Source organism: Oenanthe melanoleuca, chromosome 7, assembly GCF_029582105.1.
Source record: "Oenanthe melanoleuca isolate GR-GAL-2019-014 chromosome 7, OMel1.0, whole genome shotgun sequence".
Classification (NCBI taxonomy): domain Eukaryota; kingdom Metazoa; phylum Chordata; class Aves; order Passeriformes; family Muscicapidae; genus Oenanthe; species Oenanthe melanoleuca.
Window position 1 is genome coordinate 17,274,173 of NC_079341.1, and position 27,526 is coordinate 17,301,698.

General features: G+C 38.5%; 1 protein-coding gene across 5 annotated transcripts in view; it reads right to left on the reverse strand.

Annotated features, from left to right (window-relative positions):
* RAPGEF4 (Rap guanine nucleotide exchange factor 4) overlaps positions 1–11,885 on the reverse strand; it is a 139,902-nt gene extending 128,017 nt beyond the window's left edge. For 2 of the 5 annotated variants that reach the window (XM_056496605.1, XM_056496601.1), the window contains exons 1-3: positions 11,614–11,879; positions 1,992–2,134; positions 852–940 (exon numbers count right to left, since the gene is read on the reverse strand). In XM_056496605.1, coding sequence (XP_056352580.1) covers positions 852–940; positions 1,992–2,134; positions 11,614–11,678 — 297 coding nt within the window. In that variant the 5' untranslated portion in view covers positions 11,679–11,879. Of the gene's footprint in view, positions 1–851; positions 941–1,991; positions 2,135–11,613 lie in introns of all 5 variants that reach the window. The other 3 variants (XM_056496602.1, XM_056496606.1, XM_056496604.1) reach the window with 3 other exon arrangements.
* Between the last annotated feature and the right edge of the window lie 15,641 nt (positions 11,886–27,526).

A 27,526-nucleotide genomic window follows, 5' to 3' on the forward strand; every position in this document is an offset into this window, starting at 1 on the left:
CCAAGTGGGGAAAATGGGTAGTGTTCTCTACCAGGTCCTGGATAGCTATACTACTCATGTGAAGGCAGAGTCCCTTATCAGAGGCACAACCCCATGCTGAGCTACATCACAGGACAATCACCAATCTCAAACATGGGAGCAGGGAATAGACAGGATGCCTTCCCAGAAGACTAAGCTCACAGCAGCAAGTCCATGACTTGTCAGCATGACATTAGACAACCTGGACAGGAGACTCTAGGAGAAGTATCTCATCCTTTTGGATTTTTATTTACTCCAAATTTTACAAATCTGGGAGCACCAAGGTACTGAGAAACCACTTTAAATTTGGGGAGAATTTTACTTGTTCTTCTGTTTCTTAACACTGAATAGGTATTACCTACAGGCTTTTTGTCCAACATGACAGCAGTGCCAATATTTCTGCTATTTCTACAATACTTCCCCACTTCTGCAGTGGAGACTGTGTTATGCTGTTATTAGACTGCACAATTAGTGGGTTCATTTTGAACTTTCTGAACAAGAACTGAATTAAAATAGTTCTAGGGAATGAATTAACAACTTTCCAATCTTTAGCACCACTTCAATAGCAGTACTAGAAAAGAGAGAGGAGTCTTGTTTCACATTAAAATGTAGACCATTTCCAGAGCATTACATTACTGTTTCTTGAAACCAATGGCATGATTTGCCTTCCTCAGACTAAAGAAAACTGAGACTAAAGGAGACTCAGAGAAAAATATACATCTTTGTGATATGACAAAATGTCAGTACAGAATGTGTCATTTTCTACCTCACTATAAATTATATTCTTTCTTTGTACTACTGACTGGATGGTTGCAATGAAAAATCTGTTTTACCTGGTGGTTGCTTGTATCAGACACCTTCACATCCAGTGATCCTGTCAGGACAGCATACCAATTCGTCCCAATATCACCCTGACGGAATACTGGAAAGATGAAATCTTGTAAACAAGAGCTATCACTTTAAGTTTAGCAACAGTAACAAACATTTTCTCACATATCACTGCAATACTGCAGTCACTACTGGCATTACACAATTTGCCATACGAGATTACTTATTTACTATTACAGTAATATTTTCAATCACACTGGAAGGCACATATTTTAGTAAACTAGTCAATACACTATGGAAACAATGAAAGCACATAAAACTGCTTCACTCTTAACCCCAGTTTGCTTCTATTTTACTGTTCTCTTAGTTAATTAACCAACCAAAGAAATGAAACAAACAAGATTATGAATTTCATTATCTTCCAGTGCGGACAGAGCTACCACTGAATTCAGTAAGAGTTCTGGCTGAACAGCAACTGAAAGACTGTTGTCCAGGTATTCCAGCTGTGTGATTACAGAGCATCAAAATCTCTGTAACTCTAAGCAAACTCCAGTGCTGCATGCCAGATTTACCTGAGGTGTTTTTGAGACTTTACTAATACTAATAAAAGGTTTTCATCAGCAATTCCCCTGGTACACATTCCCATCACAGAACAATCACTTATTTCCATCTCAGCTTCACAGGTGTCCACCTCCATCTGGCTCACGGGCTGCCAGAGCAGGCCCCGAGCTGTTGCACCAGCAGTTTGCAGCTCTGCAGGGCTGGCTAGTGCTAGCCAGGGTGCCTGGAAACCACACACTACCAGTGATGTGCCTCGCTGATACACCTTTGCCCCTGACAGCACAAAGCACCGGCAAAAGCGATCAATAATACATTCACAGCGGAAGAATGAGGTTTAAGTCCAATGACTGGCTTGTAATCTTTCAACAGAACAGTGGAGTTTCGCATCCAGCTGTATGCCTTGTTACCATAGATTCACCACATACTGCATTTGTAGAGCATGCAGCACTTTAGTCCTGCCTTGCCCCGTGACTGTGACTGTAAACATTTTACTGATCCTGCTCTCACTGATCTCCTAAAGACAATCACAGTCTAACCCCCAAGTTTATCTACATAAAATACACAATCATATGAAGCTGTCTTACATGTGATTCCTTTTTCCAGATTCTCATAATATCCACAGAGACATATCTGCTGGAGAAGGTTTGGATGAAATTTCTCAAAAGCTTTCACTTCTTTCAGTCGTGTGAATATTATATCTACATCTTCACTAGAACGTTCCAAAGGCCTGCAAGAAAATAAAAGACAACATTCTCAAGGGCTTTATGAGAGAAACATCCCCACCTGCATGCACCAAAATTACAAATGCTTGCATTAAATATCACACCATAATATAAACAAAGTAAAATGCATTTTAAAAGTACATAATGAAATCCTTCCAAGACATCCTAACAACTGCCGTTTATCAACTTGAGCATGGCTCTTATCATTCCAACACAGGCAGTGTTCAGAAGCCCATTCAGCACCAAAGTCTTAATGCAGCATCACTGTAGAAGTATATATGATGACACAGTCCTTATCCTAAAGGCCTTAGAATGATATATAGTTTTAGGTTTGTGAGAAAACATTAACAAACAGATGTCCAAACACACAAGAGGTCTGTGGAATCAGTGCCAAAAACAGATGTTTTCTATTTGGCTAAATGGAAAGCATTATATACCAACAGTCACTGCTACATCCAAGCTTCTCTTCTGCATTTTACTGACTACAAACTGACTTTCTTCTTCTCACTTGCAAGGAAGGACAACTTTAAGCATATTCTCTTCCATGAAGTTTCTGTCTCTTAGCATTGCACAAAATAAATATGCAAGCAAAAATTTATTCTTAACAGTCACAAGTTTTAATTCAAATGTTTAAAATATTTAAAATCTTTGACAGCAACACCTTTAAAAAAACCCCAAGATTTCAAGTAAAATAAAATTGTACAACTCTCTACAACAAAGTAGCATGTAGACCAGCAATTCAGCAGATTCAGTGTATTACTACATTCTTATGAAAACAAAGTGAATTAGCCCTGTAATGCATCCTAAATGTGATTATCAAACATTATGAATCAGCAGGTAAGCCAAACACTAGCTGACAGCATTAGAAAAAATATTTTATAACAGACTATATGCAAATCACTAAGGACCGAAAGAAACAGAATTTTCCTAGGGCATCATGCTGGATCAGATGCAGAAATTATTCATGCATAAAGGCAAAACAGGAAGAGAGACAACTGTTAGTAATCATTAGACCTATCACTCACTCAAAAGTTGCTAGTTAATTTTACTGACAAAATTGTCCTTTTCACCAGTAGATGAGCTTATAATGAACAGAAGTCAGGTAGCTGCAATGAACAAAGAATAAGTTCACAAATTTGTATCTTTATTCCCTTTATTGTTATACCCACAGTGTAAGCACTCCGCACTCCTTCCAACAAGATTTTTCAAAGATTCCTCTTTGAAATCAAAGACTTTAAGGAATCCAAATCTTTGTCTCAGTAAAGAAACCCAGATCCTACTTGCATTGAATCTCTGTATCTCATCTTTCTTATTAAATTATGTCTAGGAGGGATTAAATCTCTATCCTCGTTTATACTCCAATTTACCCTTATTAACTACAGATGAGAATAATAATTCTCTGGTGTATGCATTTGCTTCTACATCACAGTGACATCCTCTTACCACTTCAAACTACAATCAATTACAATAGCTCTTTTTTGAAATATTTCAAGTAAGATTTTCACCCATTTCTTTTTTTCTTGACTGTGCACTAGCTGACAAGTACTAATAAGCATTAACTCTCCTGTCAAAATCCTTTTAAGAAGATTAGGAGGTGCAGCTTGCTAACAGATTTACAATCTACTTATACAAGATCCCTACCCAAACTACACTAACTCTTGAAACACTACCTACCTTAATTTGCAGACTCTCAAAAAAAAAACCAGTAAAACCCAAAAAGTCAAAAAGGTGAGATCATTCTCAGAAAATCATCCAGTTCAAGATTTAGCAGTTTGGTTAAGATGATGAATTCTTATTCATAAAAACTAACAAGGATTTAACTTGTTTGACAACAAGATGCCTTTGGATTTTTTTCAGAGCTCCTGGGAAAGTTCTTCAGAGTTAAGGAGTAAGGAATTAACAAGTGTTCCAAGCTGAGGTGGCCCTTTTCCTTAGGAGCACGTGAAATTTTACCTGCGTAAAATTTCAGACTGCAGTGTAACAGTGGTACTAGTAGCACTCAAACTCATTTCTACTAAGTTTTTAAAATATATAGAAATTTATTTGGTTTTGAAAGCCAAGTATTACTTACTAAGAAAAATGCACCATGGCAATGCTTTTTTTTTTTCAATTAACTGCTTCACCATAGGCCCGCAAAATTTAGGTAAAGTTTTACTACTTTCTACAAAGCATCTTTTAATAAAATTATCATCATGGCAACTTGTAATTATCATTAACTTGACAGTAATTAATATTAGCTTAACATTAATCTATTTATGATGCCAAATTTTGATTTCTGTTTCCTAAGTATAAGCTGCCTAACCTGGAACATAAACAGGACAGGACAACATAAATTTATTCCTTTATCACAGCTATCCTACAGTAAACTTGTTCATTGTAAAGCATAGTTTGGAGTAATACTTACATAGCTAATGTCATAATATAGTACTTAGAACATAAATGATTCAATAGAAAAGTACTACTGATGGCAAATGGAGAATTATTCAAGCTTTATTTTCATTGTAGTCACACTTAAAAAAGTATCTGGTATTAATCCAGAAAGGAACCATTCCCCAGATCACGAAGATAGGCCACAAAAGTCAATTCCAAGGAATATTCCTACACTCCTAATATATCTGCAAAAGGCCCTGGGAAGACTCTTCCAGATTACTCATCAGAATACCCAAAAGTTCTCTGTGATCACTGTTGTTCAATCTCACTGAGCTTAGCCCTCCTCTGCTAAACTACTGCTGGTGCAGATCTATTTCTGTTCTGCTCTGTCACATTGATGCCGATGCTACTCAAGTATCCCTTCACTGCTGATGCTGCAGAGTCTCAATCTCATATCCATGAGCAAACAAAGTCAAAAAACACACTTCAGCGAGTCTTCAGCTACCACAAGATTTTCTGCTAAAGCTTCTGTCCTGTATCCATTTCTGAAATCTCAAGACCAATGTACGGAATTAGGACCATAGGTTAATCTAAAAGTGAACAAATATATTAAATCAATTAAGATTCTTCAGTTCTCATTGGCAGATGTATGAGCTAAAGTAAAAGCATTTTAAGGCAATGCCACCCTTCTTGACTTCATTCCAGTGAAGCACCTCCTCCCTAGACTACCTCACCCAATTTAAAATAAAATTTAAGTCAAACTGTGCTGACATCTCACTTCACTGTAGCCAAAGCCAAGGGGGCACTTCAAGAGTTGCAAAGCAGGGCTACCAAATAAATTATTAGGAAGGGATGAAAAGCAAGAGTAATTTATTTTCAGGATTTAATATTTTATTATACCCTACAAGCCCTTCTGCTTTGTATGACACCAAAATGCCTTCTTATTTATATCACTAATTTCCCTTTTCAGAGCATAGTAAGTGATTAGTTGGCAGTAATGTTTTTCACATAAGACATCATCTATCTTCTGCTTCTTCAATACAACATAACAGAATACATATACAAGTGACAGCATCAATGCTAGTTACACATTTCTATTCAATTATGTCAATAAGGCTTTTTTAAAAGATTATTTTACCCCTCCTTATTTGGATATGACGATTTCAGGAGCGTATTTTATAGAGATAAAACAATTTTCTTGACAATGTCTGCTTGACTACCTATAAAAGGCGATTGTAAAGAAAATCTGCCTGAAATCTATCCTCCTAAGGCTGTTAAGCTCAACACAAGCTAGCAGTGCTTGCAGCCCAGAAAGCCAACCACATACTGGGCAGGATCAAAAGCAGCATGGCCAGCCGGTCCAGTGAGAGAATTCTCCCCTTCTACTCTGTTCTCATGAGACCCCACTGCACTCAGCTCTGGAACCCCCAACATAATAAGGACATGAACCTGCTGGAGCAAGTCCAGAGGAGGGACATGAAGGTGATGAGAGGGCTGGAGCTCCTCTGCTATGAACACAGGCTGAGAGAGAAGGCTCCAAGGAGATTTTAGAGCACCTTGCAGTACCTAATATGGCCTGCAGGAAAGCTGGAGAAGGATGAGACATGTAGTGACAGGTTAAGGGGAAATGGTTTTAAACTACAAGAGAGTAGGCTGAAATTAGATATTAGGAATAAATTTTATATTCTGAGGGTGGTGAGGCACAGGAACAGTTTGCCCAGAGAGACTATGGATGCTCCATCCCTAGCAGTGTTGGCTAGGACCCTGAGCAACCTGGTCTGCCCATGGCAAGAGGGGTTGGAATAAGACACTCTTTAAGGTCCCTTCCAACCCAAGCCATTCTACAATTCTCTTTCGTATTTTTAAATGCAAACTACTCAAACTCCAAGTTCAAATACAGATGGAGGATAATTCTTACAATTCTTCACATACCAAACCTGGGCAAAGTATTTCTACTCACATGTAGCATAAACAGCTTTATGAAAGAACATACTTTGATAGTTTTGAGATTAAATATTTGAATGTTTATGTAGAATATTATGAAAGACTTGCTGACCTAGAAGAAGGAAACAAGTTGGAGTTTTTTTGTTTGCTTCTGTAAACTTAATCCTACTATAACCTATTATGTCCTGTTACCATTAAGTCCTTTTTTAGGTTCTTTCTCATAGTAGGTTAGATATTCAAGAAAGAAAAAACAGAATATGTGTGGTTTTACCTTCTTTGCCAAGATGCCTCTAGAATTTAAAAATGTTTATTTCTATAAAATGTGTTCAAAAACCCGAATCATGCTTTAACTGAATGAAAGCATTGAATTTCCTTCCCTTGATCTTTATGACTTCTTAAAACAGCAGTATTTCAATTCAGACAGCAAGGAACAGCCCACGAAAGATGAGCAGATGGATCTATTTCTTCCACTGTTGAGACTGTTTGTAGAAAACAGCTAAAACACTAGAACAGACAAATAAAACGAGTTCATAGCTGGGTTAAAACTAATGTAAAGATGTGAACTGTGAGCTGTAAGTACCAGCAACCACTACCATGGACCACTAAGTGAATTTAATAGTTTTTTAAAATGTATTCGGCTGTGAAACATGAGCAAGGAGACAGCACCAAGGAGAGCCGATTAAAACCAGATCATTTCTCCATGCTCCCTGTACTTTCTTCTGTCCTTTCCTGACATGCAGAAAAACAATGCTGTAGGATGCAGAAAAATACCAGTACCAATAGACCATCTACCCTTAGTGAGACCAGGACAATGGTGAAGTTCCCTCCTCCACACAACGCTGTAAGGCTCTTTGACTTTTAATTTCTCTTCAAGAAAGGAAAACAATTTCTCTTCAAGAAAGGATCTAACAAAGCATACACCTGTAATATGGCACTTAAACGCTAATAAATGAAGTTACTTTTAATCTGAATTAGTTTCCAGGTAAGGGTTTACTTCAATGGCAACAGAAGGTAATTAAGTCCCACCAAGAGGCACTTTTCACTTTCTACTGTAGTATTAGCAAATCTGTCTTCAACACCCACATTTCATATCCTTTTTCCCTTATCATGGGAAAAGCGTCATCATGAGGCTTTCAAACAGTAATCCAATCACTATTCTTTTCTCTTGAATGTCATTTTAAGAGACTTTGGGATTCCAGCTCTCATTTCTTCTGACAAACAGGAAATAGAATTTTATTTACACACTGTTCCCTAGGACTCTTACACACCCAAATCATTATGGAGTTCAGGAAAAGAAAAAAAAAAAAAAGGCAACACAAGCAAAATTGCTCATGCTTAGTTTTCAATAAATTACTACTGTCACCTACACTTAGAATCCCTGTGACAATCTCTCAGGTCCTGCTACATAAGGCACAAGAAATACTGCAGATAATCCTGATCTACACAGGTACTCAGTGACCAGACAGTTAAATGCAGACTGACTAGCTACCAGCTGCAGTCAGACAGAATTTGTTATAGCTGAGTTCTGTCTTCTTTAGTGAGGACCAAAGGAAGGCAAATATAGGGGACACTCCTTTAACTACCTCATTATCGTACTACTCAATTAACTCAGTTTTATCAACACACTGAAAAATTACTGGAGAGTTAAACAGAGCAACCACGTTGTCTTTACATACCCTGATGTATAAATTATGTATCCTTCCAAAAGGTCAATTTTTAGATCTGTATATATAGTGTAATAGCAAAAGTATTTATTAACTAATTATATTCATAAAGACTTAAATTAAAAATACACTACCTGAACAATATAGATCTAGTAGGAAATAAACTCTTTTCATTTGTTGTCTAGAAAGACAGAATAATTCAAGAAAAATCAAAATGCAGAATTATATTCTTTCATGAGTGAGAATCTTTATATATTACACAAGCTTTGTAGCCAAGACGTGACTAAATCTTATTGAATTAAACCTCCAAATTTCATAAACATCAACTGAAGCTCAAGACAGTTAAAATTCCATTTGACAGAAGTAAATCCAGATGAAAATACATTAACCAGCACTGTAGCTTCATCATAAACATTAAAAGCACTCTAATATGAAGACAGACTCTGAGATACACTGCAAATGAAATCCATAATTGAACAATATGCAAGTGATGATACCCCACAATTCAAACTCTGGCCACCACTATTAACCAATAACACCATGCCAAATGCATCTTTCCTGACTTAGGATCTGCACTGTTACAGCTGGTAGAAATTTAAAATTTACAGCAGCAATTAAATAAATTTTACAGATTTATATTTCCATGCATTTTGACAACTGACAAATTCAAAGATGAAAGGGAGAGTCAGTTCAGGAAACATTCACAGATATTAATAAAGCAGCAGAAATAGTATTTGATCATGCCAAATACAGTGCAGAATATACAGCACAAAGAAAGCATCATTAGAATGATAAGCTTTGTTAAATGCAGAAAATTATTGAGATGCAGACAAAAACAGATGTCATGTTAGACAAGAAAAATACTTCTATTTGGAAAATACTTGGTTAACACCTGACCTTGAGGGCACAATTTCAATTAGCTGGTTTGTCATTTTTTTATTCCTTTGCTGGAATATGGAGCTATGTTATCAAAGAAATTTAATCTGCTCAGGGTATAGAATTTTAGAGATCAAATCCTAACAACATGCCAGAAAGAACTCGGGCAATGAGAGTTTAGACGTTTCCAGTATCATCTGGTGAAAGAGAAAATCTACAGATGCACGTGTAGCATACCAATTGTGCAGCCACTACACAAGACTACCAACTAAATTTGAATATATCATGCTCTAAAAGGCATGTGCACATAGTGCCTTGTTCTGGTGGGTTATGACAATGTTTATACATGCTGGGGAAATCACTTTCTCTTCCTCTTAACACTCGTCAGTAGCACAAGTGTGTAACTCACTGCAATCACATGTAACAAATGGAAACTGATACAGCAAATGCTTAAGCTGGGGAGCAAAGAATAAAACAGCTTGAATTTGTTTAAAATACAAGTCCTGCTCTCACTCGGATTTAATCTGAATTCACATGTTTGATAAAATGCACAGATCTACAAACTTAACGATTATTTTGGTTTCTCTAAGAAAATATGGAAGGGAAAAGGCTTTTTTATTATGCATCAAAGACTGCACCTTTGCACTGGACTAGAAAATGAGGTGCATGATGTGGAAAGACAAATTTGTTATTCATCACTCTCAGAAGACTGCACCCTCACATGAGTGCCTAGAAAGCACTTAGGCTGTATCTATACAGCTCTGAGTTTCCACATCCACTGCAGTGCCTTCTGCTGCTATATCCCCACACAGACTTGATCCAAGCACATACCAGCTTAGTCACACACTGTACAGAGAGAAAACATGAAGCACACAAGCCAACCAGAACTGCAGTGTATGGCCATGATGTTGGTCAGATGCAAACTACATGAAAATGGTGATATTCCTATGGATTTATTACAAACAAAAAGCAAGGAAGAAATTTATGTGTGTAAGTGTTTAAGTATGTAAGTTTAATTGAACAAAAATATATTTTAAAATAAAATAGCATCATAAGGCAACTGTATTCATAATATTGCCTGATTATAAATCTATATCCCATTATCTCTGACATCACTAAAGGTTATAAAGGATGACAAGTATTTTCTCTATTTATTCTACAACAATTCTTTCAGAATATCAATTCTTTATTCTAGTCTCTCTGTATGCTCACAAGGGATTGCTTGTTTACTACTAAGCAAACAAAGCTTGCATCTCAAATACATGTTATTCCAGAACTAGAAAATCAAATCCTGATTCAAATATGTTGCTATTATGTAGCTTCAATCTGAATCACATCCACTCAATGTCAGTTTACAGAAAGGCCTAACTTTGGATTTTAGACAGCTAGATTACCATCAACAGTTCTGTTTCTATTTACTTTACGAGTGCTTTCAACATTTATACCCGTTATTTGCTCTCTAAGAGGTTAGTCTTAAGTCACATATTACAGAGGGGGATTAGTGTCTGTGATAGGTGTCTAGAGTGTCTAGCCCAAGTTCCATTAACTTGCGGTTTGCTACCTGGACTGTTAAGAAAACCTAATCAGAAGTGCAGTCCTACAAGACTAAGAATTATCTGAAAAAGGGTGAAAGTATGAGAAGGGGAAGGTCTCTTCTGTGTGCACAAAGGGTTCTTTCCTCAGCACAGCCCCAAATGGCACCACCTGTCAAAAGCTGGCTCGTGATGCTCAGCTAGCTGCCATACACCACCTAAGGGAATTTTCTAGCTTTGTTTTGAGCCGCATAGAGTATCTATAGTCTACATTTTTGTTAACTAAATTCCTAGACCACAAGAGCCACAGTGAGTGTTCAGACATTACACGACTTCTGAACTAATCCAGGAATGAAAGGTATGAATACAGCAAAGGGGGTTCAAACCACCCCACCAGGAGACTCGACACTGCGAGACTTTGGGCTGCAGCACCGGAGAGAAAGCATTCCAGAGAATTTTCAATTTTTATTTTTTTTTTTAATAATACCAATTTGCCCGTATTTTTGGCAGCGCGCACACACCTCTGAGCACAGGTCAGCCAGCCGTGCCTCCCGGCCTCGCGGCGCACCTGCCCGCAGCCGGGGCACAGCCCCCGCCCGGGGGACAGCGGCGACAAGGGGCACTCGTCCCTCCCGCCCGCCCTGCGGCAATGCCGGGCGGCGGGGCGCGGTGCCGAGCGCAGGGAGCCGCGGCCGGCCCCGGGGCGCCGTGAGGGCAGGTGGGGGCGGACGCGGGCAGAGTGCAGCGGGGCTGCCACGGCCGGCACGGCGGGTCCCCGCGGGCAGCCCCGGGCCCGCTCCCCGCCCCGGAGCTCCCCCTCCTCCACCACGTGCAGCATCCTCCCGGCGAGGAGCAGCAGTCCCTATGGGGACCGCCTGTCCCCGCCGCTGCCTGGAGTATTTCCAGCCCTCATCCGTGCCCGCCGCCCTGGCTTCCCCCAGGCGTTTTGCTTCCCACCTGCACGCTCCTTATGTAAGGCAGGATTTGATGGAGAGCGGGGATGGGGGGTGTCAGCGCAGACACACACACGCACACACATACATATACATGCGTACACACAGCATCCCTCCGCAGCCGCTGCCGGGAAGATGCTGATACCTTTTATCCAGGCACGCGATCCACTCGCTGGAGGACGAGGAATGGGAGGCGTGAGCGGCGACCATGTTGGACCGGGATCAGGCTGCCGCGCACCCGGCTGGCGGCGGCTCCCCCCGCCCGCGCGCCGGTCGGCCCGTCCGTCCGTCCGCGCTCGCTCCCTCCCTGCGCGCACGGCGCGATGGGCTCGCCCAGGCCGCGCCGCAGCGGCGGAGCGGAGCAGCGCACAGCAGAGCGGGTCCGCCCGCCGCCCTCACGGCGCCCTCACGGCTCCCTCACGGCTCCCTTCGCCGCCCTCACGGCTCCCTCACTGCACCGCCCGCTGCCCTCACGGGTCCGCCCGCGGCCGGGCTGCGACCTGCGGCCGCCGAGATACCCCGGCCCTGCTTCAGCGCAGCCAGCAGGGAGCGGCCCGGGAAGGGGGCGGAAAGAAGTCACTCCCCTTCTAAAAGGTGGTGTCCCCCTCCGGCTTTCGTAAACTCCTCAGTGCCCGCACCCGAACCCGGCTTACTGATCCTTGCCCTTGCTTCACCTTGGCTTGGTTTGAATTGGAGGGGCAATACCAGCGTTGTAATTGACATAAGCAGCTCAGGAATATTTTATCGGCACTCCAGAGCACTGTGTGTCTGTTCCGTCCCCCCACCCCTAGCAATAAACGCACAGTGGGTGAGTGAAAGTGCAGTCCACATTTCAGGATTTTTCCTGGACACGTCCTCCAGTGTGCTGCTCATCCTGTCATCGCCCATGAAACTTACGAGCTGGGCAGTACAGCCTGTGAAGGGGATTTGACACTTGGAAGGAACCCAACAAATTGCATGAGAAAGGTGAGCCTAGTGTACAGTGAAACGCACCCACACCCTTCTGTGGTGTTAGTGTGGCCTGAAAAGAGCAGGGTTTTTAATGATACTAATGTATACATGATTTTAAAACTGACGAGGAGAGGAAGGAATGCAGAACAGCAGGTCTCCCTGTTCTGCAAATTCTACATTAAATATTTTCTATGGAATATTTTCTATAAATTGTTTCAGGTTCTAGGTAGTATCTTCCAAGTAATCAGTGTATGACCATGAGCTTCCACTTACAGTCAACACAAATTGCCTTGAGTACCTTTTGAGAAGAGTAAGAAGATAGGAACCTCAGCAGGATATTTGGGGTTACATGTAGGTGACAGCCAAGTAAAACTGGAACTGTGCCTTCCTTCAGGCTCATAACTCATCTTTGCTGTACAGTGTGGGGACAAATGATTAGTTCAGATGGTGATCATCTGCCAGTGCCTTTCAGACTTCTCCATAGGCTGTCTTCTCTGCCCTCTGTTATAATTTCTTTGGTTGTACTAAGTAATTTTCTTAAATACATATGCTACTTCATGATTTACATCTGCCTTTTAGTTGGTTGCCTTGCTGCCACAGCTTCTTTAGCACTTTAAAAGAAATAACTTTTAACTTTAGGATACTGAACGGTATGGTGAAAATTCTGAGGAAATGTATCTAAAGACCCCTTTTGCTAAATTGATACAGTTAAGAAATAGACATAGTATAGAAGAATGCCACAAAAGGCAATTATTTCATTTTGCCTCAAAAAAAAAAAAAAAAAAATTAAAGTAAATGCCAGAGGAATAGAAGAGTCTGCCGGTCAGTGAGATCAAAGCTGCAGCTCTTCCTTTGCTATCGTCCATGGGGAAAAAAAAGATAATTTTTTGCATCTAAGCAATCAATCTACTCGAGGAAAATCAATGCTATTCATTTGCCAATATGCGAGTGTTTGAGAGCCAGTAGAACCAGAGCTTAAAAGGAAAGGAGCTCTAAATTCTCATTCAAATGAATGATTTATAACACAGTGCGTACATTACAGATGAATCAATAAAACTCACTAATTTCGTACTTCATTACGAAACATTGATGAGAAACATCGATGGGAGCCGCGGCCCGGCCCGGCCGCCAGAGGGCAGCGGAGCGGCGCCGCCTCAGGGAGCGCGGCCGGCGGGACGGGGCGGGAGCGGGGCCGGAGCCGAGCGGCGGGAGCGGGCCGGGAGCGACTCCAGCGGTGCCGCTTCTCCAAACCTATGTCCGTAACGTGAACCTGCCCTACCCTGGGACAGCCTTCTGGACTTACCGGGACTTCGGTTTCCAAGGAATGCGTGTCGGCAAAAAAGGGATGTTGCTCACATGCCTGGCTGTGGGCAGACACCACTCAGAGATGGGTATCTTTTTGTAGAGTAACCATTAAAAGAGACTTTAACACTTTGTGGATTGTGTAAGCTTGACATGCCCAGAGTGAGCCAGGAACCTTGCCTGCATCCATACTTAATTTGGAAGTGTCCCAATTAGGGAGCAATTAGAGCAAGACTGCCAAAATTAACTCTGCCATTTGTATTATGAATAATCATGTAGCTTTCTATTTAAGACACCAGTGAAACTCCTCAGAGAAATTTAGCAGGGAATAAATATTTGAGTAGTTCAGATATTGGCCTGTGTTGATCAAAGAGTCTCCAAACTGCACAGAAATGCAGGAGCTCCTGACTATTGTAATCAGAAATCCCAGATCCCAGGACAGTCCATGATCTCTTGAGATAAAAGGTACCAAAAAAGCATTATATATCTCACATGACAGGTCGAATAGAATACAGATTATCCTGTGACTCTTAAGAATTCAGACCATAACAAGCCTAGGGAACAGAATTTTAGAGTACTGGCCTTATGTTAATGGGGTCAAGTGCCCACTCGCTTATGAGAACATATACTAGAAAGAAAATGCTAAATCACACTTCATTACTTTATACCCTGTGCCTCTTCCTGCTGTCTCACAGTGCCCATTCCTTGTTACATTTATAAGCTATATACTTGTATGAAAAAAAGATGATTTAAAAGATATTTGAGATTTCATTTTTCCTTATTGAACAGAAGGCTAATGAGACTTTTTAGAATGGAAGGTGTGATTATGCAGCCAAAAAAATTAAAATGGCAGAATCTTTCAAAGGAGATTGCTGCTGTGAAATTATGGAGAATTGCCAGCTGAGGTATGTGAAAGATCAGCTGGCCTTTTAACTTTTCACAGTTTAGGAAACAGTGACAGGGCCATGCTCTTCAGAAGCCCTTAAATCACAGAAATAAAAAAATCAGCTGGCCTTCAAGTTATCCCATGCCTGTAAGAATAAGAGTTCAAATGTGTTGAGTCTAAACTGCTGTTTGCATTATAGGACATAAGGCACGTCATGTTGAATTTAGTACTTTGACTATTTCTTTGCTTTTTCTGGCCAGTTCAAGTACTCATTCCCTCACTTTTACTCAAATACAGCCAATGAGATCTTGCTAAAGTTTTCCAGAAAAAAAAAGAAATTGTCTTCAGTTAGAAATTTTCTGAGAAAAATATGAACCAAAAGACTCAATCATGGTTGTTAGAGCTTGAAAAAAAATTACTTATTAGGTTTATTAAGATAACATAATAATAATACTGTGGAAAGCTCCTTATGCCATTAATTACACCAAAAACTTCAAGAAGTTTAAAGTAACTGCAGTAATAATTTCACTTAAGCTGATTTTTAGCATTTTTGTATTGCTATATGGAAGCCAATTTAAATAGTATAAGTCCAGAATGAGTACATAAATTCTACCTCAAGCAATAGTTTAAATTCATGTATCTCATAGAAGTCCTGGGAGCAGGATGGAGACTGACAGGACTGTGATCCATGTTTAGAATACAGCAGTGCCACATTCAGTGTGGTTAGGGTTGTAGGAACCAAAATGTGTTACCAGTTGTACACACACAACACCTACGGACTGCAGAGGAGTGATCAGCCTGTAGTGGAATAAAGACAGAGAAACCTGCATGTGAGCTCTTTTGCGATTCGTATGCTGTGAGGGCTGCAAAAGATGTGGTGGTGTACATACTTTAGGCCAATGTATGTATCAATAAAACTGTCCTGTAAAGCAACGTATTGCATCTCCTCTTCAGTGCTATTCAATAAAACCAGCATACAATAACCTGGCAAGAGAGTTTCACAACAAGTAAGGACTTCCTTTCCTTCCTGCATCATTCTGTATTCTTGTTCCTCCTCCTGACTTACACAGGATAACTCCCAAGTTAGTTCACAGGAAAGTCTATTGAAATAAATAAACAAATTCTAACTTAGTCACCAGAGTATTGTAAAGATGAATTAGCTAAGGAAGTATAATTCTTTGAAGATTCAATAATTTAATACATTTAATAAATGTTAATTTATTGTTGCATAGATTTATGGACACATCAGCATACTGTGTTAAAACAAAATTCTTTCAGTGAAGAAGATACATGAAGAAGATACACTACTATGAGTGAAACTCAGATCAAATTCAAAAACTTTTCCAGTGCAAGTGGTAATTTCAGAAATACATGTAAAGGAAGTCCAGGGCATTTAATAAGCCTGAGATTTCCTTTTTGCATAGGTGTACTTCACTAGTCTAAGAACAGGACTGTAGTTGGCATCACAGAAGTACTATAATGAAAGCTTTCAGAGCTTTATGTTTACTTTACAATGCAATATGGTCTGCTATAGGTAAAGATCATACACGACACACATTTGCATTTGACAAGACATTTATGTAGTAATTCGTTGTTCAGTTTCATATACATTCAATGCAGATATTCATCACAATACAGTAAATAAGTTAACATTTTCTGCAACATTTGATTCACAGGATTCCAGATTTAATTTTTCTAAGAGCCTGCTGGGGGCACCAACACATGCCCATAAAAATCAAGTGATTAAATTAGGCAAATGAAAAAAGAAAGACAAATTTAAGAATTTGTTTATATGGTATAAATTACACAATACACCTCAGGTTATAAGTAATGCTTACAGTCTTCTTTTCACAGCTTTGAAAATACACCTGCAATGAATATAAGCTTGCAGGCTTATACTTGCAAATAATTCACACCAAGAATGACCTAAATAAAGCACAGGCATCTCTAGTAATCTATTCTGGCTGAGAAAGAAAGGGTGAACCAATTGGTAAGTGGGAAAAGAAACTGCCTTGACCGCAGGCTGCAACCTGGCTGGTACTGACAGGTGGCATTTGTTGGTTTAAAACCAGAGTGATGAGTTGTGTGACAGGAAACCCAGCTACAGCAACCACATAGTAAAACAGCAGTTGTGAGGTGCTACCTCATGCATATAAAAACAACAGGCTAAGACCTGTATGGATTAAAAATATATTAATGACACCACAGTAGCATAAACCAAATAATTCTCTAGTTCGAAGCATAGGATTTTTTTTTCACATATAAGTTATATTGGTTCTAGAGAAAAGTTACATAAATCTTAAAGCCTTAAGCAGAGACAACTGACAGCAAATTTTTACAGAAATGCTCTCTTTTCTTTGGTGTTCTCTGATTTTCCTGGTGAAAGAAAGACTCCACCATTTCAGATGCTCCCTTGCCCCCTGAGAGTAGCAACATTCAGCTGCCTAACAGCAGCACATTATCTTGAAGTGCCTATTTTTCTAATGCTTCTTACATAGTGGAAGGATGGAAAGGATAGATAAACAAAAGCTAAGAAAAAAAGCAAATAGGAGGCCAACACAAAAAGAGGGTAAGAGTTGAGCAGCAGACTGAAAAGAGATTGCTGGTGAGAAGTGCATTGACTTAAAATTTTTACAGGATATTAATTTCTCAAGGACTGTGGAGAAGAATCTTATCAAGGAAAATTGATGCAGATAAAGAAATGAAATTAAGTTTTTGCTAGGAAAGTAGCAGGAGAGAAAGACTTCTTAGATGCTAAGCAGAAGAATCTGGGCTTCTAGGAGCAGCCAAGAAATGCAGCAAGGAAGTACATCCTCATTGATGTAATGGCTCATCAACTGCCTCATACTTGGAAGTGTTCCTGAAAAGAGAAAGAAAAGTGACCATTGCCAAAAGTTTTTATTATCCTCACATAGCCACAGCTTGCTTCTGACAAGGCAGGGTTTCATTGGTGCATTTCATTATTCATTGACTGCATATTAACATTTTTTGATATTTTGATTTTTGTGCTTTTGTTCTACTTCTAGTCAATGTAACCTGTTACATTATTCAATCATTTTTATAGTTTGCTTTTTTTTCAAGTTCTGGTGGAATTCCCTGCACTTCAGTTTGGGCCTGTTGTCTTATGTTCTGTGTCTGGATAGGCGTGAGAGGAGTCTGGCTTCATCTTTAGCTCTAGCCTCTAAGTCCATCCTGTTGGGTTTTACTAGATTTTAGACTTTGCACTTTTAATATTGTTCGGATACACATCATATGTGACAAAAATACTGGCCAGCTTTCCCTACTGCTTATGAATATTTCCTCTAGCAACCTAGTGGGTTTCTCAGAGGGCTGGGACAGGATCTCTGGGGACAGTTCACTTCAGGATTTGCTGTGATCATTTTCCTTCTCTGTGGGATGGGGACAGGCTAGTTCTCAGTGCAGCCCAGCAATATTGCCCTCAGAAGACCTTCCTGGCATGCTTACAGCCCTCACTGGGTATTCAGAATATCCAACAGCCTTCACATTGTCACAAGTCCCCAGGGATGATTATGTGATACAGTCCCATTCATGAGGGCTAAAATTAGTCAACCAATGAGCCATGTACTCATCAAAAAATGTTGTCACCTCTAGATATTTTTTAGAAGCTCATGCACACATCCCTCTTCTTTTCCTCCTTAGCAGACCTGTGGAAAGAGGAGCTCATAGAAGTACCTGTGTTTGCTCTCCTTAGTATAGTACCTCAAAATAGCAGCACTTGTAGGCACACCTTTGTCAAAACAGTTTTTAAACAATGAATTTTAAAGTTTTACAGAGTTTTGCTATGTTTATGCCTTTTACACAACCTAGTAAGTTTTCTGGGGTGAAATTGGTGTAGATTGGGGAGATACAGATATGACATGCATGGTTGATACATACTTTCTGCATGGTTTCAGGAAAACTCAAAAAAAGCAAAACACTGATTCGCTTACATTGTTGATCTTCTTCAGGTCTACTTACACAGAAAATTTTGGGTTTTCAGTTAAGGTTTTGGGGTTTTGAGTGATGTAAACTGTATAAGCACGCATTGACTGTGACTAACCAATCTCACTTCACTTTGGCAGAGGGGCTGATTTATTCTAGGCTTTCTTCTTGCTGGAAGAGATGATGTTACAGGATACTTCCATTGAGAAGATAGTACACAAATCCACCAAAAATGCTTCAGTTAATATTTGCTAGCAGATGAATTAGGGAAATATGCAAATTGTACTACTTTAATTCTTTAAGGCATTTTTAGCTTTTCCTTCAATAAGCTGAGAAATATTATGTCATCTTATTATAATCTTGTAAAACATTTAGATATTTGAAATTAACATAGTTCTGGGAAAGAAAACTATGAGGATAGCACGCCACTCTCCAATTACAGCAATATATGTATTGGAATAAAATATTTAAACAGATGTTATAAAAGACTCCTTTTCCATTGTACATCATAGGCACATCTGCTGTACTTTAAATACTTCTTATCCATGCCAAAGAAATACTATGAAGAGAAAATGCCTTTTTTGTGCTTTTCCTTTGAGTTTACTCTATGTGAATACGGAAAGAGTCTTTTCAATAGGAAAAAAGGCACTGATTGTAATCGCAACATTTTGTGTTTGCCCTACAGCTGCCATTTGTGACTAGTATGGAAATCAAGTCCTGGCTCTTGTTTTCTGTCCTCTTTTAAAAACCTTGAATATTGCTAAAATAGTATTGGGCAGGAAGGAAAGGAGGGACAGCATTGTGCAAGACCAAACTAATATAAAAATGCTGCAGAGCTACACTCGCTTCCTTCCAAATCATTTTCAGGCATTAGCTTATTGGTATTGTTCTTTACAAAGGAAATATTTGGTGTCATGGTATTATCACCAGTGCACCTATGCTGATGTTTATGATATATATTTGTTTTGGGACATGCTTGAGTTTTAGTATTAAGGACACAAACACATAAATTCCAGACTTAGACAGTAGTGGAGTGGTGGCTTTAGAGTAGTAACTTTAATTACTTATAAGGTAAGGCTCTTACATTTGCTCCCTGGTGAGTCTGGAAGACTTAATACAGCTATATTTAGCAGCGATATTTAGTAAGGAGCATGCACTACTACTGACTATGTACTTTACCGATGCGATAGTCTCAGAATTAGAGAGCACTCCAACAAGCAGTTCCTTCCTTGAGCTGCTTCTTTTACAAACCCATTACATATTCCCAAACAACACAGATGCCCAGTCTCTTATTTTAATTATGTAAGTTCATCCATAAGATATTATTTAAAGCCTGCAGGTGGATGGGGCACTGGAAGAAGAAAACCTTGAAAGCTTCTGTTTTATACAGATTCTTCTGGGAAGCAAGCGTGCCGGAGCAGTCTGACAGGGGATCCATAAGAAATTATCAGCTCTGCTTCCAAGTTCAAAGAGCCCAAGAAAAACCCTAAGGGACATAGAAGTTTTGCCATTAACTTGAGTGAGATTGGAGTAGGTGTGTAATACAGATGTTACACCCATGGAAGTTATGCAGAAATGGGCATGGTAGACCCTGTCAACCATAAACTCAGGAGATAGAGACAACATTACTAATCACTATCCCGCATGGGGTTTTGGAGAAAATGAATAAAATCTTAAATCTGTCACCTTAAAGGCTGCTGGGCACAAAACATACAAACATTTGCTTTGTAGGTAAAAAAATCACCAGAATTTTGTAAGCATTACAACAACATTAACAAGCATTGCAAGAGCTTGGTATAAATCACACTGTTGTGTGATGCTTTTGCACTTGCAACTGCTAGAACATGAAATCAGATGAACTAATATTATGCTCTAATGTACTTTAGATGTTCAATTATTTCAAAAGCACAGTTTATGAAAATACTGCTCATTTTCTGGCAGGAGAATTATTTATGCCATAGCAAGCGCCTCAAATTAAAGACACTATACAAAAGGAGTTTAAAAGTAATGGGTTTGTACTTCATTTGTCAGCATTTGTAGTACAAGAAGCTTATGAGATTTCTCTCTCTTCTGATAATACTTTCCTTCTGCTTCCTTTAAATTGTTACTGTGGCTTAATTTAGACTACTGGCCCTGTGGTCTTGACATTTTTGTTTTCCTAATTCTAGTTTTAACCAAAATCACGGATGTCCTCATGGTGCAAAAAGTAGAATTTGTATGTAATCTTAACAACAGCTTTTTAGATTTCTCATAAATTAAATATATATGAAGCTGGATGTGAATTAATTAGGATGTGTGACCAAGTGACCGTATCAGCAACGTGACCCTTTGGAGAAAGACCATTATTACTCTTCTCAATGTTTTTGCTGTATAATATTCCACTGCAAGAAACAGAGCTGTTCTCTGCTTCTATCAGTGCAAAGTGAATACCTGCTGCCTTCTCCAACATCGCCATAAAAATAATTCACAAAGTGAATTCCATTCCTCAGTGTGCGTGATCCATGCTTTAATTCTTTTCTCCATGATTAGAATTAAATTTAACTTTCCAGACAGTAGACAGAGGAATAAGTACTTATAAGTGAACTGCACAGATATGTATAAAGCTAGAAATGAAAAGGCCATCTGACTGAGAAATGTGTTGAAAAGCTTAGGTTGAAAATTCCAGAAATCCTCTTCAAAACCAAGTGTCTAAAAATAACTTTATTCAATTCCTGATAAAACAGAAAATCTTCTTAGACTGGCAAAGTTAGATAAGTCTAAATCACACTTTGTTTGAAAACAGATCCAACTATCTGCTCACAGACTGCTGGACTGCTGGACAAGAGCCTTTTGGAGGTTAGTGGGCCTCTGGCTGTGACCAGAAATGTTCCAGCTAAATTGTCATAAAAATAAAATAAAATTTAAAACAAAACAAAAAACAAACAAACAAACAAAAAACCCACAAAAACAAAACAAAAACCCACCAACCAACCAAAAACAAACAAACAAAAAAACAAACAAACCAAAAACAAACCCAACCTTATTTCCTGCCTCCAAAAGCAGGATTTAAAAGTCTTTCAGTAAAAGATTTCATTCTTGCGAATAATATGGAAACCAGAAAAAAAATCTGGAGAAATATAGATGGAGGAAATAAATGTGAAGAAATAAATTCCTGTGGCAATGTATGGGGCAATGGAAGTATATTCCTAGATTATCTAAGCCAAATGCTCTTACGTTACTTATCATTCCAGCTGTTGTCAAAGAGGATATACAAATTATTTTTAAACACAGGCAAAGAGTAATTAACATTTTGTGTTCTTTTCTGAAGATATTTTCACATTTGTAGGATTAAATAATTTGAGAATTCCTTCAATTTCAGTAGTATAGAGATGGTCAAGTGCGTACATACTGAGGTCATTATGTGTAATAGGGTGCTATTCTTATTTTTTTTTAAATTTCAAGGGTTTTTTGTTTTATCACTATAAAAGCAATGGTTTAAAAAGTTAATTAATGTCCAATTTATTAGGGCCAAACATGGAAGGTATTGCAGACAGTAAATCTACTTATCAGTGATTTGTAAGAATTGTAGGACTTGAAGTTATTTCATTTTATAAATAAATAATCTCTCACTGTCGAAAAAGAGTGATCTCTAACAATAGCCAAAGGCACTCATCCTGTGAAGAGGGTGTGCAATGATTAAAGTTTTCCTGGTGGTAGATTCAAAGAACTCAACGAGATACACAAAGTTGACCACTATCAGACAAAGAAATGACAAAATCATTGAACCAAACTTAAACTGTCAAATCATAATTAATTGTTAGTAGTATTTCCTATGCAGCTTACTGGTCTTTTAGTGTTTCTCTTTTTAGAACTAGTGATTCAGGATGTGAAAGAAGCATTATATTGATATTTTGGGGGGAAAATGTCAGTGAGATTTCGGGCATACTCCAGTGTGGGTACAAACACATGGCTTCAGGGGTTACTTACTTGGAATGAATCCATTTGTTTAAGGAGGAATCAGTAGTATTTTTAATTGATGTTTTTTAATATATCTGTCATAAGGATTCCTTGCAACAAATACCAGCACATGGATCATAAAAAATTTTGCTGATAGATTCTACCAGGCAGCAATTAATATGCTGAATAAGCTGTAAGCTATAGTACCTGTTCATTCTTCTGTTTTTATGAGATTCTGTAGTTGCAGTTTCTGAGCCTTCCCTAGATAAAGTTCTGTATAAAAAAATTTTAAAGGAAAAATATTGATTTTATCATGACTAAAAAGGGCATAATTTTACCATGGAAAACTTCATGAAAGATGATTCATGCTCCCAGGAAGTTAGAGAATGTTGTTATACTTGTTTGTCTCAGACACAAGTTCACCAACTGTATATATTTAAGTAGTTCTCGCTGTTTCTGTTTGCAGATAAAAAATGTGATCATATAATCCTTTCAAGATAAGCTACCACTAATTTTAAACACTCTGATTAGTCTGTTTTTACTTTTTGAAATAGTATCTCTCAGGATTTCACTGTATTGAATGCAGCTCCTTGAGTTGTGAAATGCTTCCTGAGAACTTTTCAAATTGCAAAGATATTTTAGTGCTAACAATAAGCATGTGTGATATGACATTACACCACTCATGTTTGTATATTTTTGCATGTATGTTGTAAATAGATCCATTTTCTCCTTTTACATTTTGTGTTCTTGCAGCTATCTGAACTGTGAAGTTGTATCAGCTCACAATACAACAAAGTCTTTTGTTACTTTTTGATTCCTAACTTAATTTAAATCCAACGCATCTTTTAAGCTTCAACTCTGAGGGTTATTTTTAACACTTAAGATTAATTTTCCTCAGAAAAATTAGAATTTTTTTTTTAATTTTTTGCATGAAAATTTTGCAGCTTAAAATGAATAAGACAGCAGTCATTGCCAGTCCTTACCTCCAAATATGTCCAGTAAGAAATGGAGGCATTCTTACCATTTAAAATTTCAGAGCAGATGGAGTTTGGCTATTCTGAGTCAGGGTCACAAGGTTGCATATTTCCCTCCGCTCAAGCCTTGTAACACTTGGTGGGCATTAGTCAGACACCAGGCTTCTACATGTTGCCCTTAGCAGTGTGGCTGAAAGGAAAAGTAGCTTTTTTGGTAAACTGGGAGAGCAAGCAGAGATTTGAAATTGGCGTAAAGTCAGCATCAGTCTCCTGAGGCCATTCGTGCAGTCTGGCTTCTGCCAACCAGTCTAGCAAATTGTTCATGTTTTCTCTTGAACTTTGTTCTACATATGTCAGGCTAGACTGTTAACAGCTGAAGAAATGGACCCACCAGTGAAAACTTTTTGCAAATTAGCTGAGTGTGGCTGCGCTGCTCAATGTTGACTTTGCAACTTGGCAATGCTATCCATTGCTCACATTTGAGGAGGTATATTGAGCATCCACTTAACAGTGTATGAGTTTATAAGATTGCATATGAATGCATGTTTGTGCTGTCGGGAGCAGAAACTAAAATATTTTCAGTGAACACCATTGCCAACTAAACAGAAATGGTAACTAAGCAACGCAGAAATACCACTTAGGTTGTTCATGACTCGGAAGCACGATTTACCAAATGTCTTCCTCCCCCCACAACCCACAACTAAAAGGTCTGTATTTACTTGGAAGCTTTATTTCCTTAATCTGCAACATGTTATATATCAAAATTTAAAAAGCCAATATGAAACTGAATCATCATCACAACAAATATCAGTGGAACAGTTTGATAATGCTGAATCCAGGCACAACCTTTCCAAACACAGCAAATAATTCCACATGGTTATAAAGAGAAAAAGATAAGGAATTAATTAAAGAAATGTTTTTTTCAATTACTTTTTTTTTTTTTTTTTAACTGAAATGCCTTCTTACTTAAAAAGACCCCATCACAGGCAATGGCAGTGCTACCCAGTAACACAGGCTTGGATATCTGTGGCTAACATCATAAACTATCACCTGAATCAGGTCAGGAAAACTTCTTCCCAATATAGCAGCACTGGCATTGTGAAATCCTGTGATCACGGTCTGTTACTTTAAGGCAGCATGTTACATAAAATGTTTGTACTGCTGTTTCTCCATCCCTAATGATCCTGTTCCTTCTCCCCTTTCCTTGGGTTTCACTGGATGAAGGAAGATAGCAGAGCTACTGTTCAAATCTGTCCTAAGCTAGAAATTTTAGTAGAATATTCAGTAATACACAAGACACAACTTTTCTCAGTGGCAGGATGGTATTCTTCCTGGTTTATATCAATAAGCTGTATAGGCATTTGCTGAGAAGTTTAATTGTCAACACCTCTCAACTACAAAGAGATCTGGACTGTCGATAATACATGTTACGGGAGATCCTTAAAATGACAAAAGAAGTTTGTTTTGTTTTCCATAGATGTTTTATCAAATTAGCTCTAATGTGGAAAAATACATATATTCACTTATGAAAATGTGTAATGTACATTTACTGCTTAATTGTTGAGGGACTCTGGTAGACATTTTTCATCTTTTTTAAATGGAAACATGAGATTTTCAATTGAAAAAAATATGCCTGCACACACGGCTATATTACACCATTAAAATATGCTGGGCACTTTAGAAGCGAAGACAATTTCTCTGCCTTCAGGACCTTAATATATAAAAAGAATACTGTATCTCTTTTCTCAGATTGTCAAGGTACAGAATGATAGATACATTAAAAAATGTTAAAGTAAATCCTTCATTTGCTGTTATAATTACTTCTTGGAGGAGTTGTGTAGTTTGGATTTTATAAGAATTTTTACCATAGTTTCAGATTTTTTTTAAAAAACCTAGTTTATAAAACTGTAAATTAAAAATATCCGGTTTAGCTATGTTTTCATATTTTGAAACAGATATCAGAAGGGCATCATTTTGAGTTTCACTAAAAAGAAATTATTTTTTTATTTAAAAAAATTTCAATTTTAACCAACCATAGTAATTGTTTTAAACAGTTCTTTAAGAGTCCAAACAACAGAATGAGATCCCTGAACTACCTGGGATCCTGTGAGCAATCTCATGGCTTTAGTGCTGACCTACATGGATTTTGATTAGTTTACTGAGATCCTCAGTTGTATCCAGCTATTCTGTTTCTTGTTGGAGAATGCATGTTACTCAGGCATAGTAATTAACCTTACACAGGCCCTGCCCTTGTTATGTATTAATCACATTTGTATGGGCTACACACATTACATCAAATCACTCTGAGATTCCTCCCTTACAGGGTTTCTGTTGTATTTGGGAGAGGATGATTTCTTTCTATGCTCTTTTTATTCTTGTCATTGTACCTGTGTAAGACTTAATGTGAAGGTTTCTAAAGTATCTACCTTTATGAGCTAACATCCCCCAAATGTTATTATAGGCAAAAAGAGCTTCAACAAAAGCAAGCTAAATAGGCTGCTTCTTGGCTGAGCTTGCTAAGAGACTTGCCAACAAGACAAGGAACTCTCAGAATTGTAAACAGCGCAAATGAGAAATAAAAGAATTACAAGCCTAGTGTTCTGCTCAGCCTGTCATCCTCCTCTTTGGTTGCAGTCCAGCAGCTTTTTGGAGGCTTCTTTTCAGGCCAATAAGAGTTCTCTTCTGTGTCAACCAAGAGCCACATTTAGGTTAGAAATAATCCTATGAGCCAAAATGTTCTTAGTGTGCCTGCAACCTGTACCCGTGTCATTTAACAAACTTGAGAAAAGTGGGTATCACTCTTACCAGGCTTAAAAACAGAAAACACGTTAGACCTGGCAAATTTCCTGATACAGCCCAGAAAATGGAGACATGATATCCCAAGCCCATTTGAAAGAGTGAAGCAGATGTAGGAAAATATTTTTCAGATTTTGTTGTCTATCAGACCAATCAATAATGAGTGAAGAAGTTCCTACTTCTTTTCAAAAATCTAATTTTTGAAGTGAAATATCTTCTAGATGTTAAGCTGTGAGCAGAAATTTTTTGTTTCATTTTGGAGTTCTTATCATGTGAGATCTGAAAACATATTTACAGCTTGTATATACAGCAAATATAGACTGCAAGATTTCACATGATCTGAATCCTCATCATTTGGATTTGAGACCTGTTTGGACCACTTAAAGGTACTTTTTGGCTCTCAAGCTAGGGCATTTCTGTTCATGGAAGGTGGAGCTCTGGAAAGAAGCACTGCTTGGGTCTCCCCCTGCTGATCTGCCTGAGGATATATTTATAATGTACACCTAGGGATCATGTCCAGTACCCCAGTGTTTATATTACCATATAGATCTCAAAGAGTCCAAATCTAAATGGACAAAAGCAGCTCTTCATAGGACTTATTCTATGCTGTTGAAGAATCCTTTAAAATCAATAGCAAATAAAGTATGATTTTTGTTCTCAGAGAAAACGACAAAAATGCCTCAATAGGCTATATACAGATTTAAAGAGATTTATACTTCTTTGCAAATATGTGATTGAAGTCCTTCTTGAGTTACAGCACAGAACAAAGCCCACTGCATTTATAACAGCCCACTCAAAGCTGAAGAGTTAGCCATAAAGAATATGTTTCTCTCATGTGTCATGAATTTCCTTCATTCAGAGTATTTCCCATTTCCCTGGCCCTATAGCCTGTTCCCTTATCCTACATTTCAAATACTGTTGCTACAAGACTTCCAGTTTGAACCAGTCACTTTGCCCTTTTTCTCTCTTTCAGGCTGTTGGGGCACCTATGTTCCTACGAGTATGGCTGAACCATTACATCATCTGGGACTTTGTGACCTTGTAAACTGGGTGAGTGTCCTGAGACTGACCCTGCCCATCCATTTATCTTCCAGCACAACTCTGAAATCCAATGCATTAGGTTAGTTTATCAGAACAATATTCAGTCCTGAGTGCACTTTGAATTGATCATGTGAAATATGCTGTTAAACAGTTTTAGGGGTTTTCTCATGTGTTACTGTTCCTGTAAATGCCTTTAAAGAAGGAGGATAGTGGTTCTGCATGTCATAAGG